This window comes from Metschnikowia bicuspidata, assembly GCF_001664035.1.
Source record: "Metschnikowia bicuspidata var. bicuspidata NRRL YB-4993 chromosome Unknown METBIscaffold_2, whole genome shotgun sequence".
Lineage (NCBI taxonomy): Eukaryota > Fungi > Ascomycota > Pichiomycetes > Serinales > Metschnikowiaceae > Metschnikowia > Metschnikowia bicuspidata.
In genome coordinates this window covers 2,378,920-2,391,958 of record NW_017387732.1, presented here as the reverse complement: position 1 = coordinate 2,391,958, position 13,039 = coordinate 2,378,920, and the positions used below count along the sequence as shown (strand labels likewise).

The 13,039-nt window shown below is 46.8% G+C and overlaps 6 protein-coding genes across 6 annotated transcripts; 2 read left to right on the top strand and 4 right to left on the bottom strand.

The window, feature by feature from the left end:
- Window positions 1-954: 954 nt before the first annotated feature.
- UBC15 (Ubc15p) lies at window positions 955-1,410 on the bottom strand (the record flags this gene model as incomplete). Its single annotated transcript, XM_018858791.1, has 1 exon — window positions 955-1,410. One exon carries the CDS (start codon window positions 1,408-1,410, stop codon window positions 955-957), a length of 456 nt encoding a protein of 151 aa, XP_018713078.1.
- An 816-nt stretch (window positions 1,411-2,226) lies between these two features.
- Window positions 2,227-5,385, bottom strand: SGS1 (ATP-dependent DNA helicase; the record flags this gene model as incomplete). The annotated part of the gene is made up of 2 exons (XM_018855335.1): window positions 2,227-2,522; window positions 2,583-5,385. Coding segments are annotated over 2 exons (3,099 nt in total), but the record flags the coding sequence as incomplete, so codon positions are not given.
- Window positions 5,386-6,326: 941 nt separating this feature from the next.
- Window positions 6,327-7,127, bottom strand: METBIDRAFT_161611 (uncharacterized protein). Its single transcript, XM_018854626.1, has one exon. The coding sequence runs from the start codon at window positions 6,908-6,910 to the stop codon at window positions 6,362-6,364; it is 549 nt and encodes a 182-aa protein (XP_018713076.1). The 5' UTR covers window positions 6,911-7,127; the 3' UTR covers window positions 6,327-6,361.
- Window positions 7,128-7,950: 823 nt separating this feature from the next.
- On the top strand, window positions 7,951-9,291 carry ZSF1 (Zsf1p). The gene is made up of 2 exons (XM_018854627.1): window positions 7,951-8,773; window positions 8,963-9,291. Exons 1-2 carry the CDS (start codon window positions 8,317-8,319, stop codon window positions 9,166-9,168), a joined length of 663 nt encoding a protein of 220 aa, XP_018713075.1. The 5' UTR covers window positions 7,951-8,316; the 3' UTR covers window positions 9,169-9,291.
- Window positions 9,292-9,414: 123 nt separating this feature from the next.
- METBIDRAFT_38928 (uncharacterized protein) lies at window positions 9,415-10,116 on the bottom strand (the record flags this gene model as incomplete). The annotated part of the gene is made up of 1 exon (XM_018857069.1): window positions 9,415-10,116. One exon carries the CDS (start codon window positions 10,114-10,116, stop codon window positions 9,415-9,417), a length of 702 nt encoding a protein of 233 aa, XP_018713074.1.
- A 280-nt stretch (window positions 10,117-10,396) lies between these two features.
- Window positions 10,397-11,856, top strand: METBIDRAFT_31459 (uncharacterized protein). The gene has a single exon (XM_018855856.1). The coding sequence runs from the start codon at window positions 10,745-10,747 to the stop codon at window positions 11,408-11,410; it is 666 nt and encodes a 221-aa protein (XP_018713073.1). The 5' UTR covers window positions 10,397-10,744; the 3' UTR covers window positions 11,411-11,856.
- Window positions 11,857-13,039: the final 1,183 nt, after the last annotated feature.

Genomic DNA, 13,039 nt, shown 5'->3' with positions numbered 1-13,039 from the left:
GCTCAAATGTCAGCGATCCCCATCGAGGTGCCGGCCTAAAAAGTCTCAACATTAGGCGACATTGCAGACGCAAAAAAAAAACCGTAGTATCCAAATGTCGGTGTTGGCAGCCCGGCTAGGCGGCACGTTTTATGGCCCGGCCAACTTGCGTACATTGGGCGGGCCTGGCGGGCTGGCGGGCATTCCGTTGATATTCGTTTATAGGGCCTATCAAAACGCGGGGCCTTCGCGCGACAGTCAGCCGTATAATCAGCCGCAGTCCCAAGGCGACATTTCTGCGGACAGCGTCGGGGTTTGCGTGGCGGCCTTGATTCTACGCCCCATTTGCTTGGTTGCTTGGAAATAGTGTTTCTGGAATTGAGCGCCATTCAGAAGGAGAAGGGTCGATGAGCCCTCATACACCCCTCATGCCCTTTTGGCTGCGTCTTTTTGGTGAAGCCTCCGATGTTTTAGTCTTTCGAGCAGTGTGTCTCAAGGCCCACAGGCAAGACAGGCTCACGCCGAATACTCCCAACCACGCATGCGGAAACTGGCGGCGTTGCTTTGCATGGTCGCTCCATGTAAAGTACGTTAGTGATTAAATAATCGCTCCTTGTGTAAAATTTGGTGATTGGATGATCGCTCCATGTGTAAAATTCGGTGATTGGATAATCGCTCCATGTGTAAAATTTGGTGATTGGATAATCGCTCCATGTGTAACAATTTGCCATGGGCCAGAATTCAGTTTCAGGTTGTCCCGGAAACTATATTCAAAAAAGGCTATTCTCACTTAAATCAAGACCTTGTCAGGCGGGAGCCAGCGATATCACACGAATTAAAAGAGCAGGGTCTAGGAACCTTATACCACTGGCTTGCCATACCCCTTCCAGGAGAAGCCTTGCCAAACGCCTTCATCAAACTTAATGCCTCAAGAATGTATGGAAAGTACATGCTTACAGCACATACCCAGCATCCTCACACAGTATCGTCATGGTACACAAAACGACCGTTCTTCGGATCCTTCGGAGCCAGGCGCACATACCGGTCATCATCAGGTGGCCGCTCGGCCAATTCGTTCGTACTGAGCATACTTTGCACGCTGAGCACGACGCTTTCCACATTGCATGCGGGTGTCCAGTCCTTGCCTAGAACATTGAGGCAAATATGCCCGTTCGAGTAAATATGCGGATGCAAGGGCACTGCATGATCACCTTTGGAAAGGAACTTCACCAGAGGAGGCTCCACGGGGTATTCGTTGCCGATGTGAATCAGCAAAAGAAATTTTTCGCCCGCGTAGAGCTGATTGTCGACGCACATTATCACCTCATATTCAGTGATGTCGCTGCCAGGCAACATTTCTATACCAGGTAAGCCTGCATTTTCAAATGCCTGGTGTTCTTTGAGAAGCCTGCGGGCAAAACGGTGTGACATTTAAATTCAAATGAAGAAGAAACCTGGAGAAGTCCTGCGGAAGAAATATGTAGGGCAAAAAATGCAAGCGCACCTTCACACGGGGTTATGCGGCCCATGGAGTTTCTGAATGTGGGGAGCACGCGTGTCACATGATGCATTTCCAATTTACGTCGCACAATTGGCTGCATGACGGTAGCTTTCCGCGAGCCTGCCAAGACGTACTTAATGAAGTGATCTGTGTTAACTCATATACAAATGACTCAAGGATTGATGCTTCCAAGATGGCTGTGGTGAGTTTCGAACGAAAACACGTGCTAGGCGCTAAAAACAAACAAAACCCTCGCATCAAGCATGCATGGGTCGGCCTTGCACCTGGAAGCGAATGTCTTCCATTCATTCATCAATTCCAAGCGTGCTATGAATTCCGTGTCTCCGTGCTCTCCAAGAGAACGAGTGAAACAGACCAGTCTATACTTTTTATATGGACGTGATTTTACCTGATGCTAATTACTGTACGAATAAATAATAATTTTCTTTGAGAAAATTGAATGAAGGGCCGCGGCCAAAGTCATGCTTCCGTTAAATAGGCATGGGACGGATATGTTTTGGAGCACCACTTCTCTGTGTGGCTTTCGAATGCTGCTTCTGGGATGGGGCTTTTCTTTGCGAAATTTGTTGTTTTCCATTCTTCTTTGCTCGGGACTGATGCTTCTGACTTGACTTTCCTGACCTGGACTGGGATTGATGAAAGTAGGGCGAGGAATGAGCTCTTGTATCACCATATGCGGCACCGGGCGACTGCTGGGTGAGTCCATTTTGTCCGGCAGAGGCCTTTTTCCGTTCCCGAGAAAGATTGGTGAGGACTTGTTTGAAATGCTTGAAATGATCAGCTTGCTCTTTGGTCACATTGCTCAATCTAGCAAAGTCTCTGGCATTTGTGGGAAGTTTGATTGCCATTTCCTTCAATAAATTGTCCCCGATGAAAGCTTCAGCTCTGGCGTATCCAAGCTCACTGACTTTCAATGTTCTAGAATTTCTCAACTCGAAATATGCCTTATCGATGAGATCTTTGTTGGAATCTGTGATAGCTCCATCAAATGTATCCTGTGGTAAAACAATACGACTCGGAGCTTTTTCGGTTCGTTCAAGCGATAGTTCGTTCCCTGCATCTTCTTGATTTCTGACTTCACGGGCACTTCTGAAAGACTCTTGATATCGAAAGCTTGACATTCCAGATCCTTTCCCAGACGCTGTGAGCTTCACACCTCCTGTGGAAGAAGGACGTTCCGCTTGAGCAAAGGAGAGTTCAACTTTTTTGTTGGCTTTCATGAAGGTGTTTGCCTGAGGCCCCAACTTGACGTATGAGGTTGCATAGCCCCCTTTCACAACTTGGTACTCCATCAAAGCATTCTCGCACTGCAAATAAAAGAAAATTCGTTCCATGTCACCCTTGTTTAAATCCCTTCCAGAACCATGATGAGGGTTGTTATAATGCCCTAGGGTCATAATCTTTTGGTTTTTAGACCCCCAGTAAACATCTTGGCAATGGATGACAGTGACTTTATCCATGTGTATAGACTGAACTAGTTTCACGATATTTGCGCAGTGGTCAGTAACATCACGTTTCACTGATACGATCTCGCTGCAGCAATTGTCACAATTTCTATTGCATAGCTTGGCATCAAAAATCTCATTGAAGTAATGGAGAACCTGTCTTCTCCGACAGTCGGTTCCGTTCTCGCAATACTGAATCACCTGTCTGAGTTTGGCCAAATGCATTTCCCGAGAGGACCAATCTAAATCTTTATCCTTCTCGATGAGGCCTTTCAAAGAGCGTGCATCTTTATATGCATAGAACATGATACATTCACTGGGGTTTCCGTCTCTACCGGCACGGCCAGTTTCCTGATAATACCCCTCAAGGGTTCGAGGAATGTATATGTGTATCACAAAGCGAACGTCGGGCTTATCAATGCCCATACCAAACGCAATGGTTGCACAAATAACTTGAATTCTATTTTCTTGCCAATCAGTCTGGACGCTGAATCTTTCGTCCGCATCCATACCTGCGTGATAAAATTTACACTTTATCCCGTAAGACTCAAGTTTCTCGGACGTGGTTTCGCATGATTGTTTAGAATGACAGTATATGATGCCGGTATTCCCAAACTGTTGCCCTGATATGTAGTCTCTAAGCCATTCAAAAACGTTTGATGGCTTCTTCATCACTTTGTAGAAGAGATTCGTTCGGTTGAAACTTTGTTTGAGCAACACTGCGTCATTCATACGCAAGTTATTAATGATATCAAGACGAACTTTTTCATTTGCTGTGGCAGTTAGAGCCATGATGGGGACTTTGGGGAAGTTCTCTTTGAACATACTCATTCCTTGGTAATCAGGCCTGAAGTCATGTCCCCAAGAACTTACACAATGCGCTTCATCAACCACAATTCTCGCAAGCATGTTGTTTTCGTACAACTTTGCTAGTATTCGCTGAATAGACTGAGCTTTGTTCACCATCTCTGGAGAAAGATAAACTAAATCCAAATCGCCAGCTGCAAATGAGCGAAGTGCATCATTTTTTTCTTTCACACTTCCCCTGGAGCTGATCATGTCAGCTCGAATGTTTCTCTTTTGAAGATGATGAATTTGGTCTTGCATAAGCGATATCAATGGTGAGATTACAACAGTAGTACCTCTGGTTTTGCCTCGTGTCACAAGTGCCGGGAGTTGGTAACATAAGGATTTACCACCTCCTGTAGGAATTAAGACAAACACATCTTTACCCTTCAAAGTGAAAATAACAGCTTTTAGTTGATTAGGACGGAAACTGGACAACTGGAAAGTGTTCCTCAAGACAGAGTAAACTTCATCGATAAACGATTCTGATCCCGCGAGAAGTTCTTTATCTGGTCCTTCAACGCCATCCACAGCAGCAATCTTGAGGATTTCATCGTCGTCATCGGAAAAGTCGCTTTCGTCAACAATGTGAGCATCTACCGCTGAACATTCATTTTTCACGTGCGTCCGCGACTCTAAAGCTGCAAAGTCGCCGTCGTTGAAGTCATCATCAGAAAAGACTTCAACCACTTGATCTCGCCCTTCATTGAGCAATTGGGTCGTGAAGTTTCCGTCATCATTTTCACTTTCCTCGTCAGAAATCTCCACTGCCTTTGTATCTACATCGTATGAGATACTGTATCGTTGAGCGACGTCTTGTGACAATTTAATCTCATCGACTTCGTTACGGATGGAGTATTCTTCATGGACCAGCGCCAAAGAATTTTCATCATCATCAGTCTCAATCACATGCCTTTGTGTCTGAGATGCTTGTGTATATGTGAATGTCCGATCTGCAAATTCTTCATCTTCATCATCATCCCCATGCGCAATGAAGCCACTCAAGTCAGTGTCAATATCATCTACCTGGGAAGATTGAAGCCCATCCATGTAATTCTCCCCTAACACGTCCTCCGGGTCGTCTTCATCTATATCTTCATGAAGAGGCGGTGGCAAAGGCGACTTGGTACGTCTATTAAAAATCTCATGGCGAGCCTCGTTTGTGTTTGTATCATTGTCGTTATCGAGCAAAACAAGAGGATGATTGTCTTGGGCTCTGGTCTCTGCAGCCGTTAAGGAAATACTCCCTTCAGTGAAAGTGGGCTCAGTGTGCAGAACATGAAATACCGATTGCAGTGTCGCTTTTACAGGCGATGAAACAATGGAAAGAGGGGGCATATTGGCAAAGGATGCGTCAGAGTGAATGTTCGACAAATCGGTTGGAACAGGCTTTAAGAAAGAAAAGCCTCTTCTTAGAGAACCTACCTGTTCGTCGAGAGCTCGCATTTTTGGAATAAACTTTTCGGCATGCCAGAGTTTCTTCGCATCCAAAGAAAGCGAAGTGGAGTCGCTGACAGCGTTGCATTTGATCAACAAATTGATCTTGTCTTCGCAGGCTAGAATGTACGCCTGAAGCGCCAGCACATCGGTGTCTTTGGAAGGGGTCTGGCCCACGACATAGGAGTCATCAGATATTATTGGAGGAGCTGGCTTTCGCACTGACAGAAGCTTCGAGCCAGCCGAAGGTTTCGTTACAGGGTTGATGGATGGTACGGATAGGTCATCTTGGCGGCCATGCTCCTGAGTGGAGCTGGCTATGCGCAGCCTTTTTGAAGGCTGAATATCAGGCGGGGCTGAACGTTTCGCAGGTAGTATATTCAAGAGATTCAAGTCGATAAAGTCGTCGTCATCAAATGGGGAATCATCGCTGTCGTGCGGGGTATTAGACACCTGACGAGGTGGCGGCCTCGGTTTTGAGTTTTCCCCGGAATCATTTCTTGCTAGGATTTTGATCTTAGGTGAGATATTGATAGGTGGGGCTTGTGTTAGCAGGCCCAAAACTTGTGGCTTTAGGCTCTCGGGTGGCGCGTTCATTGGTCTTTCAGGGTTGGGCTCGTTGAAACGCGTCTGACTCGGTACGGGCATGAGCCTGGCCAGCAGCAAATCGCTTGAAGAATGAAGCTTATTTCCTCCAGTTTCTCTTCTTGGGTTTGGCTGTGCTGAATTCACGGCCGTAACTGTGCTATTGGCTGGGTTTGGTTGAGAGGGTACGCGCATGGAGGGCACAAGGGTTCCGGCAGGTTTTGACGCAGACAGGGGCTTTTCCACCAAATCGATCTGCCACTGTGGAACAATATGCGGAGACGCAGATTCTATCCACGAGCGGACGTCCCGTAGATTATTGAGGATCGCCATGGCTGGCGGCAAAGTGCGGTGTATTCGTCAGGAAAAGAAGCTGAAGGGCCTGTATTTTGATCTCGTGGTGCGCGGTACGCGAAGAGACAGAAAGGTGGATATGCGGGCCGAGCGCACCCACTGCACGAGCAGTCCGAATAGAGGGGCGGGGGCACATATGGCTGCAAAAAAACAGAGAGTACAAAAAATAAAGATGCATGAAACTGAGCGGGGACTAGCCCCCTTTTATATTATGAAGACTGTGTCTACATAGCCCCTGTGAGGCTTGTACCAAGGGGTTCTGCATAACCGAATTGCTATATAAATGGCGCCCCATCTCGATGCCTTTTAAATTTGCAAGAAGTGTATGGCTCTTTGGGAATACACCAAAGTTGAAAAAACAAGTAATGTTCTTTTGCGCCCCCAAATAGAAGGGAGTGGCTTCAAATAACATGAAATAGCTAATGATGAGCAGTATCTGCCATATCATGATGGGGTGCTCTAAGGCCAGCCCTTTTGGTGAATACAACACTGCTCTGGAAACAAGCATATCTTTCATTTCACATTTATCTTTGACTACTTGTTTGGCTGTAAACGAGTACTGTGGGACAGACAGACAAAGAGGCATACACGAAATAGCAGCGCCGACACTTTCGTGTGCTTTAAATAATGCCGTCAAATTGGGGAGCTCCATACAGATGTGGTAGACGCCAGGCAAGTGAGTTGCGGAACTACAGTGCGAACATTTCCAACTTAAGAAATCTCTATAAAGAGCAACGAACATTCCAACAGGCCGTGGTAACTTTTGAACAATAAAATTGTACAGGAGAAGGAGTACTGTTGTGAAACGTAAAGTAAACAAACAACAGCAAATGACCTGCGGCACATGGTCGGGATCTAACTTTTTACAATCATTCAGGCAAAAAGCGGCAAGAGCACACCGCACTCAAAAAACAAGCACGTCTCGCGACCACTAAGTTTTCTACTGCCACGAATTCTCGCTGATGCTTCCACGTGATTGTTAAAGTCTGTTCTAAGAGCATATTGGCCTGCCCAGGCCCGGTAGGGCTGGATTGTCTGCAAGGCGGCGCGCAAAAGGAACCACCGGCCACCATATAACACGCAAGTTTACGCGAAAGCTTGAGCCATATTAATGTGGTGGCTTTTCTCACGAACAAGAAAGTCTTTGCATGAAGGAACAATCCAGCTTGCGGGGGAATGGTGAGAAAAAAAAAAGAAAATACCGTGGTTTGGATGCTTACACGTGCCGCTTCTAGCCTCAATTTAGCTCGTCTGACCATCCCTCCACTTGGACTGCGTGGTCTTGCCCGTCTTCGGAAATCCCGAGCGCGGCTCGCAATTCTTTATTTTCCATACGGCCTTTTCAATTTTCGCACAACCACCATACCGGTGGCGCCATTTTGCTCCGAGTCGCATATTCTCCCGGACACGGCCTGAGTCGACGTGTCGGCCAAAAACCGAAAATCGGAACATTCGACGTGCGAGAACAACAGTGTATGACGTGACTGCGTCAAACTCTACGAAAACAAAATCCCCACTCTTGTTTTTCCCCCCACTCTGGAAAGGAAAAATAAGTATTTTGGTCCGAGGTGCATCAAAGAACACAGAGATGATTCATCGCTGAGGAGCTTTAGGAGTCGATCCCTAATATCTCGAAGTTTCTTGTTTGTATCTCACTTGCTCCTATTGTCGCTTCGCCTTTCCCAAGTCCTGCGTACCGGCTGTGCTGCTTCCCCTCGCCAAATAGAGTGGTTTTAGCATTTAAGTGCAGGTTTGCTTTATTTGGGCCGGCTTTCTCCTCATACTCCTCACTTGGGCCACCTATATATTGGTCCGTACCGGAGGCCCGAATTTCCAGAATTTTTCAGCACAAAATACCATATTTTCGTTGCCGAGAAACACGCGGTCTAATTTTTTTAAGGCTTGCACTTTCAATACACACCCCAAGACGTTCTTGAGTTTCGATCCGTTTCCCAAATCGATTCCAGCCATTTATTAGATTTGAAAATTTCCGACGCACACCGGTCTTAGCCACGGCTGCGGCTCATCGCCCACTAGATACTCAGACCATTTTCGGGCCCAGCAAACCAAAGCTGCACAATACATTTCCACCCTTCTTTTCCCAGCCTAATTTCAAATCCAGACGCTTACTTCGTGAAAATCCACACAATGCAAATGCTATACACCTCCCCTTACGGGTTCCCACGTGAGGCCAAATACGCGCAGTACAGACCCCCAGTTTCGGCATTGTCGTCCCCTTCGGCAAATTCGTCTTCATCATCCGATTCACAGGACGACTTGTTGCCTGAATTATGGCTCGAGTCTTCGCCGTTGGAGAACTACTCGTTTCTGAGCCCCGAAACGGCCGTTCTTCCGGGTTCTGCCCAGCCACGTGTGACAGTTCAGCAGAACTTCCCCCTCAACCCTCGGTTTCTGATGGACCATGCCTCTGTTTTCGCGGAGCGTGACGCCCCAAGAGCTTTCGAAAGCTCTTTCTTGCTCCGTGAGGAGTCCTTGGAATACGCTGAACTGCTCTTGCCGAACAGCCTCTTGTTTCCTGTGACCGGTGGGAACAGGACAAGCTCCAAAGCGCGTCACGAGCATTCTGGGAATGACTCGTGTTTGCGTCCAGTTCGGCCCCAAAATGACGCCCGCCCAAACGTGGCTTTAGAGAAACTGCTTGTTGAGTGCGACAAGAATAGACCTACGCAGCTGAGGCGCAGCTCGTCGTCCTCCACGGGGAGATCCAAACACGGGTCTGCGTCGCCCAGTAGCTCTGCGTGCGCATTAAAGAACCAGAGCAAGAACTTGAACACGCAATTGTACAAGACCGAGCTCTGTGGGTCGTTCATGAAACTGGGCACGTGTCCCTACGGAGGCAAGTGCCAGTTTGCGCATGGCGAGAACGAGCTCAAGTCCGTTGAGAGACCCTCCAACTGGAGGTCCAAGCAGTGTGCCAACTGGGCCCGCAGCGGCTCTTGTCGGTACGGAAAAAGATGTTGCTTCAAGCACGGGGACTGACCATGTGGCAGGTCCTCGCCGGTGGACTGCGCACTGGCATATATATTTATTCAAAGCCTTAATGATACTTATGATACTACCGCTCCACGTGCCCGTCTCCATTTCTGTCTCCATACGTTATCCTGTCTCCATCTCTGTCTACTATATCCCCGTTCTCCATGTCCAAGCACCCCAGCCGTTTTACCCGCAAACAGCGGCATTGCCTTCTTTCTACATTCACCCACTCCTCAAACACGCCACTGGTCATCACGTGCATCTCAGCTCATAGTGGAGCCCGAGACAGCGTACGCTACAGGAATAAAGCCCGCAATTTCCACAGCGACTGTAGTTGGAGCAAGAGCCACAGATGCAGCATAGTTTGAGCTTGGGCTTATAAGCGCCGCTAGTTGTTTTCAGGCGCTTGGCGTCGCTGTCCGCGTCGTTCCGCTGCTCTGCAAACGAGAAGTTCACGCCCAATATGGTGTTGATGGAAATGAGGTTTTTCTCCTCCTCGAAGTACGAGTTGAGGTTTCTGCGTGCCGCCAAGATCTTTTTTGTGGATGGCGTGTTTCCAAGACGGAGCTTCTTTTTGTCTGCGGCACTCAAATGCTTGTGTATGCTGGTATACGAAAACGTCTTGGGGAGCTCGAAATTATCGTTGGGGGTTTCTTTGCCCAACTCCGCGAGTCGTTTCGACACGATTTTCTCGAGCTGCATCTGCTGTGACGACTTGTACACGCCACTGCTGACCGTGCCGTTGCTGTAGTTCGCCTGAGTTTGTGCATTGAGCAACTCGGTGAGATTATAGTTCACTTTGGGCCTACTTTTAGAGTTGCGGTGGCTGGCGTCGTCTCTGGCCCCGGCGTCCGCAGACTTTGCCGACGAGCGGGCCTGTAGATTGACCAGAGACGAGAAGTACACCGTAGAGGAGTTGGTGGGGCCTTGTTTGGGCACCTCTTCTACTAGCATGGCCGGATAGTGTTTTGATGGGGGACGGTTTTCAGTTTGAAGGCAGAGATGGCTCTCCAGGCCCGTACACCGGTGGGTTTGGCGCGAGCACTTTAGCGCTTTGCCTGGATTAATCCGGACGTGGGCGCGCGGCGTTTTAGGCCAGCCTTATCTGGGCGGGGATATTCGATATGGAGCTTGGGGAATGGGCGTTTTATAGGGGCTGTGGTTTCGGGATCTTATGGCTATTCTCGGGTATACATTCTTTTGATAATTATGCTTTGTTTTACTTATTTTTGTCCTTCCGCTTTATTTTATTTAAGTCCTTTTGTATTTCTCGTTATCGTTCCATTAAAGTGTTTCTGGATACTTTTATTGGCTCGACTGTTATATTCCATACAGTTGATATCTCCTATTTTGCTTTTTAAAGAAATATTACTTGACTGTAGCACTTTCATTTACCGTGTTTTACTTGATCACTTTATTTTGCTCTGTTTTGCTTGAATATTTGATTCACTCTGTTTTCTCTGTCACTGCACTTCAACAAACTTATTCCATCTCCTGTCGTTTCACCGTTCTACCTTTCACTCTATATCACACACTATATCACACACTCTATGTTAAAATCTTTTCACTTCGGCTCACTTACATGTTGTTCATTCTGCTTCGCTTGCTCTCTCTCACCTCCTTTCACCTCACTCATATATCTCACTGTCTTACTTACTCTAATTCAATACCACATACCTCAATCAATCTCACATCTTCCATGTTGTTTCACTCTTTTTCACACTGCACCCAATCACAAATACCCTTTCATGGCGTGTCACTTATTTTGTTTTGTTCGGTTTACTTTGTCTCATGGTTGGACAGAAACGCCACAACGATAAGTAAGAGGAATTTGTCACAGACCGCGACGGCCGGGAAGTCGACCTGTAGACAGGCAACAAAGAATAACCAAGACCAGGACGGGGTGGACAAGAGAAAGAGATCATGTATACAAGCAAGACAATTGATCACCGGCAGGCCAAAGGACAATAGACCACCAGTAAGTAGGACGACCGTAGAGAATACTACACCAGCAAATCGAACACCCAGCGGTGCTGTGTCGAAATGTCTGATTCCTATCATTCCGAGAAATCAGATATTTCAAAGACTAATTTCAAAGACTAATTACGCCAAGTCGCACGAGTCCAGGAAACCGCCAAACTACTTACGGTTGCACGAGGAAGCACCAACAACAGCCTCAGATAGTATACACATCACTATAAGAGTGGTGAAAACGGCCGTGATGTTCTCCACAGCGCCCAGCGAGTGAGTTGGCCGAAGCCTTGCTGCAACGGATGACTGAACTGTAGCCTTTCGTCATTGACTGTTATAGTTGATACCGAGCAAGAAAAGATGGGGCGAACAGTCCCCTTATAAGGTGAGCGCCGGGTAACCTGGGTCCACGGTCGTGCGGGGCAGAATAGTCCACCCATTATTAAGTACGGTCTTATTGTTGTTTTCCTTGGGGTACATGGACAATATCCTGGAATTCTCTGTGCTCGAGGGGACACGTTATTACCAATATTGGCAAGAAAGCCGCACTGGCGATGATGGACGAAACAATGTAAGATTCCAGATCTCAAACCGTGTTACGATTATTTAAAGGTCTGCTATATACCGGTATGTAGGTGCTAGCTGGTTAAACACCGGGGGGCCATTACGACTTTTCTTGTTCAATTTCTGGATGTCTACATGATGCTAGGACTGCTAAATACACAGGCAGCAGACTTTCACCAAGTGCAAAAGAAGGAACCATAAAGGGTGTAGGATCTAGGAGCGAAGACGCAAATAACTATAATGCAATCAATTCTTTGAAGCCTAATTTTAGTACCGTACATACGACGATGAGTAGTAGGCGTTCAATGATGAAATCAACTTAAACACGCGATCACTATAAAATATTGCCTCGGACATCATTGGCGTACATGTCCACAGTAGAGGTTGTCTGTTTCTGCTAGACATGACTGAACTTACCGGAAGCGGGAGGTGTTTAAAAAATACTAAATATAAGAGCACGAGCAGTCGGAGACCGGTAGATCAGAATATAACTTAGAAGAGCAAAGAAGGAGATCTGACCATCCGATAGACACTAACATACAGAAAGCAGAGACGAGCGTGTCGTTGTAATCGTGATGATATGAGTGTTTAAAGACACGAAGAACGGCAGAGAAGACCAATTAAGACAACAAAAGAGTAAGAGAAATTACCTTCTGCGGCGTGTAGAGAGCCAACTAATTCATGTTAGTGATATTGATCGTAATTGGACGTCAGGAGGTGCAAGGCTCCATGACGTGAAACAAATTCCTGGAATTCTGTGGATCTGGGCTAAAAAGATGAGGATCAGGAAAAAAGGACTGAGAATGGAAATGCCAAGAATGAAACCAAATGTTTCAAATACTCGAATTTCAACAAGTTAACGGGTGACGAATTCTACTGACTTGAAGCTCACTGATAGCCGCAAGGTATGTATCAAAATTTTTGATTCGTTTGCCTTTGAGGACATTCTTGATCATTGGTGGTCTGAAAAAGCCGTATGAAGGTCTCTGGTTTTTAAATCCTCGCCTTTTGAGTTTATCGTATCAACTTCCCTCGCGCTTGTTTTGCTGAGCTGATGACAGGAACAAGAGCTTGAGTGACTACCTTTTGACATATTTAGAGCGGATATCTTCTAGGTCAAGGCATCTGTAGTGCCGGAAAGTCAATTCGAGCTTGAGGCCAATGTATTGCCTCCAAAACAAGTCCTTCCAGGCGGCATACTGCCATTCTCGGTGCAATCGAGCTTAATAAAACGGTGCGAAGCCATTATACGTGTCAGAAATATTGATCTGACGCAAGTTGAATCCTTAAAGACTGTACACCAGATCACCACTGCTATAGTAAGTGGGGCCGCTCGCCAAAT

Bases quoted from the DNA above. Each gene is read 5' to 3' on its own strand.
- METBIDRAFT_31459 (XM_018855856.1), top strand. From the start codon at position 10,745: ATGTTGTTCATTCTGCTTCGCTTGCTCTCTCTCACCTCCTTTCACCTC.
- ZSF1 (XM_018854627.1), top strand. From the start codon at position 8,317: ATGCAAATGCTATACACCTCCCCTTACGGGTTCCCACGTGAGGCCAAA. The intron at 8,774-8,962 runs GTCCAGTTCGGC...AGAACTTGAACA, and splicing joins TGGGAATGACTCGTGTTTGC to CGCAATTGTACAAGACCGAG.
- METBIDRAFT_161611 (XM_018854626.1), bottom strand. From the start codon at position 6,910: ATGTTCGTTGCTCTTTATAGAGATTTCTTAAGTTGGAAATGTTCGCAC.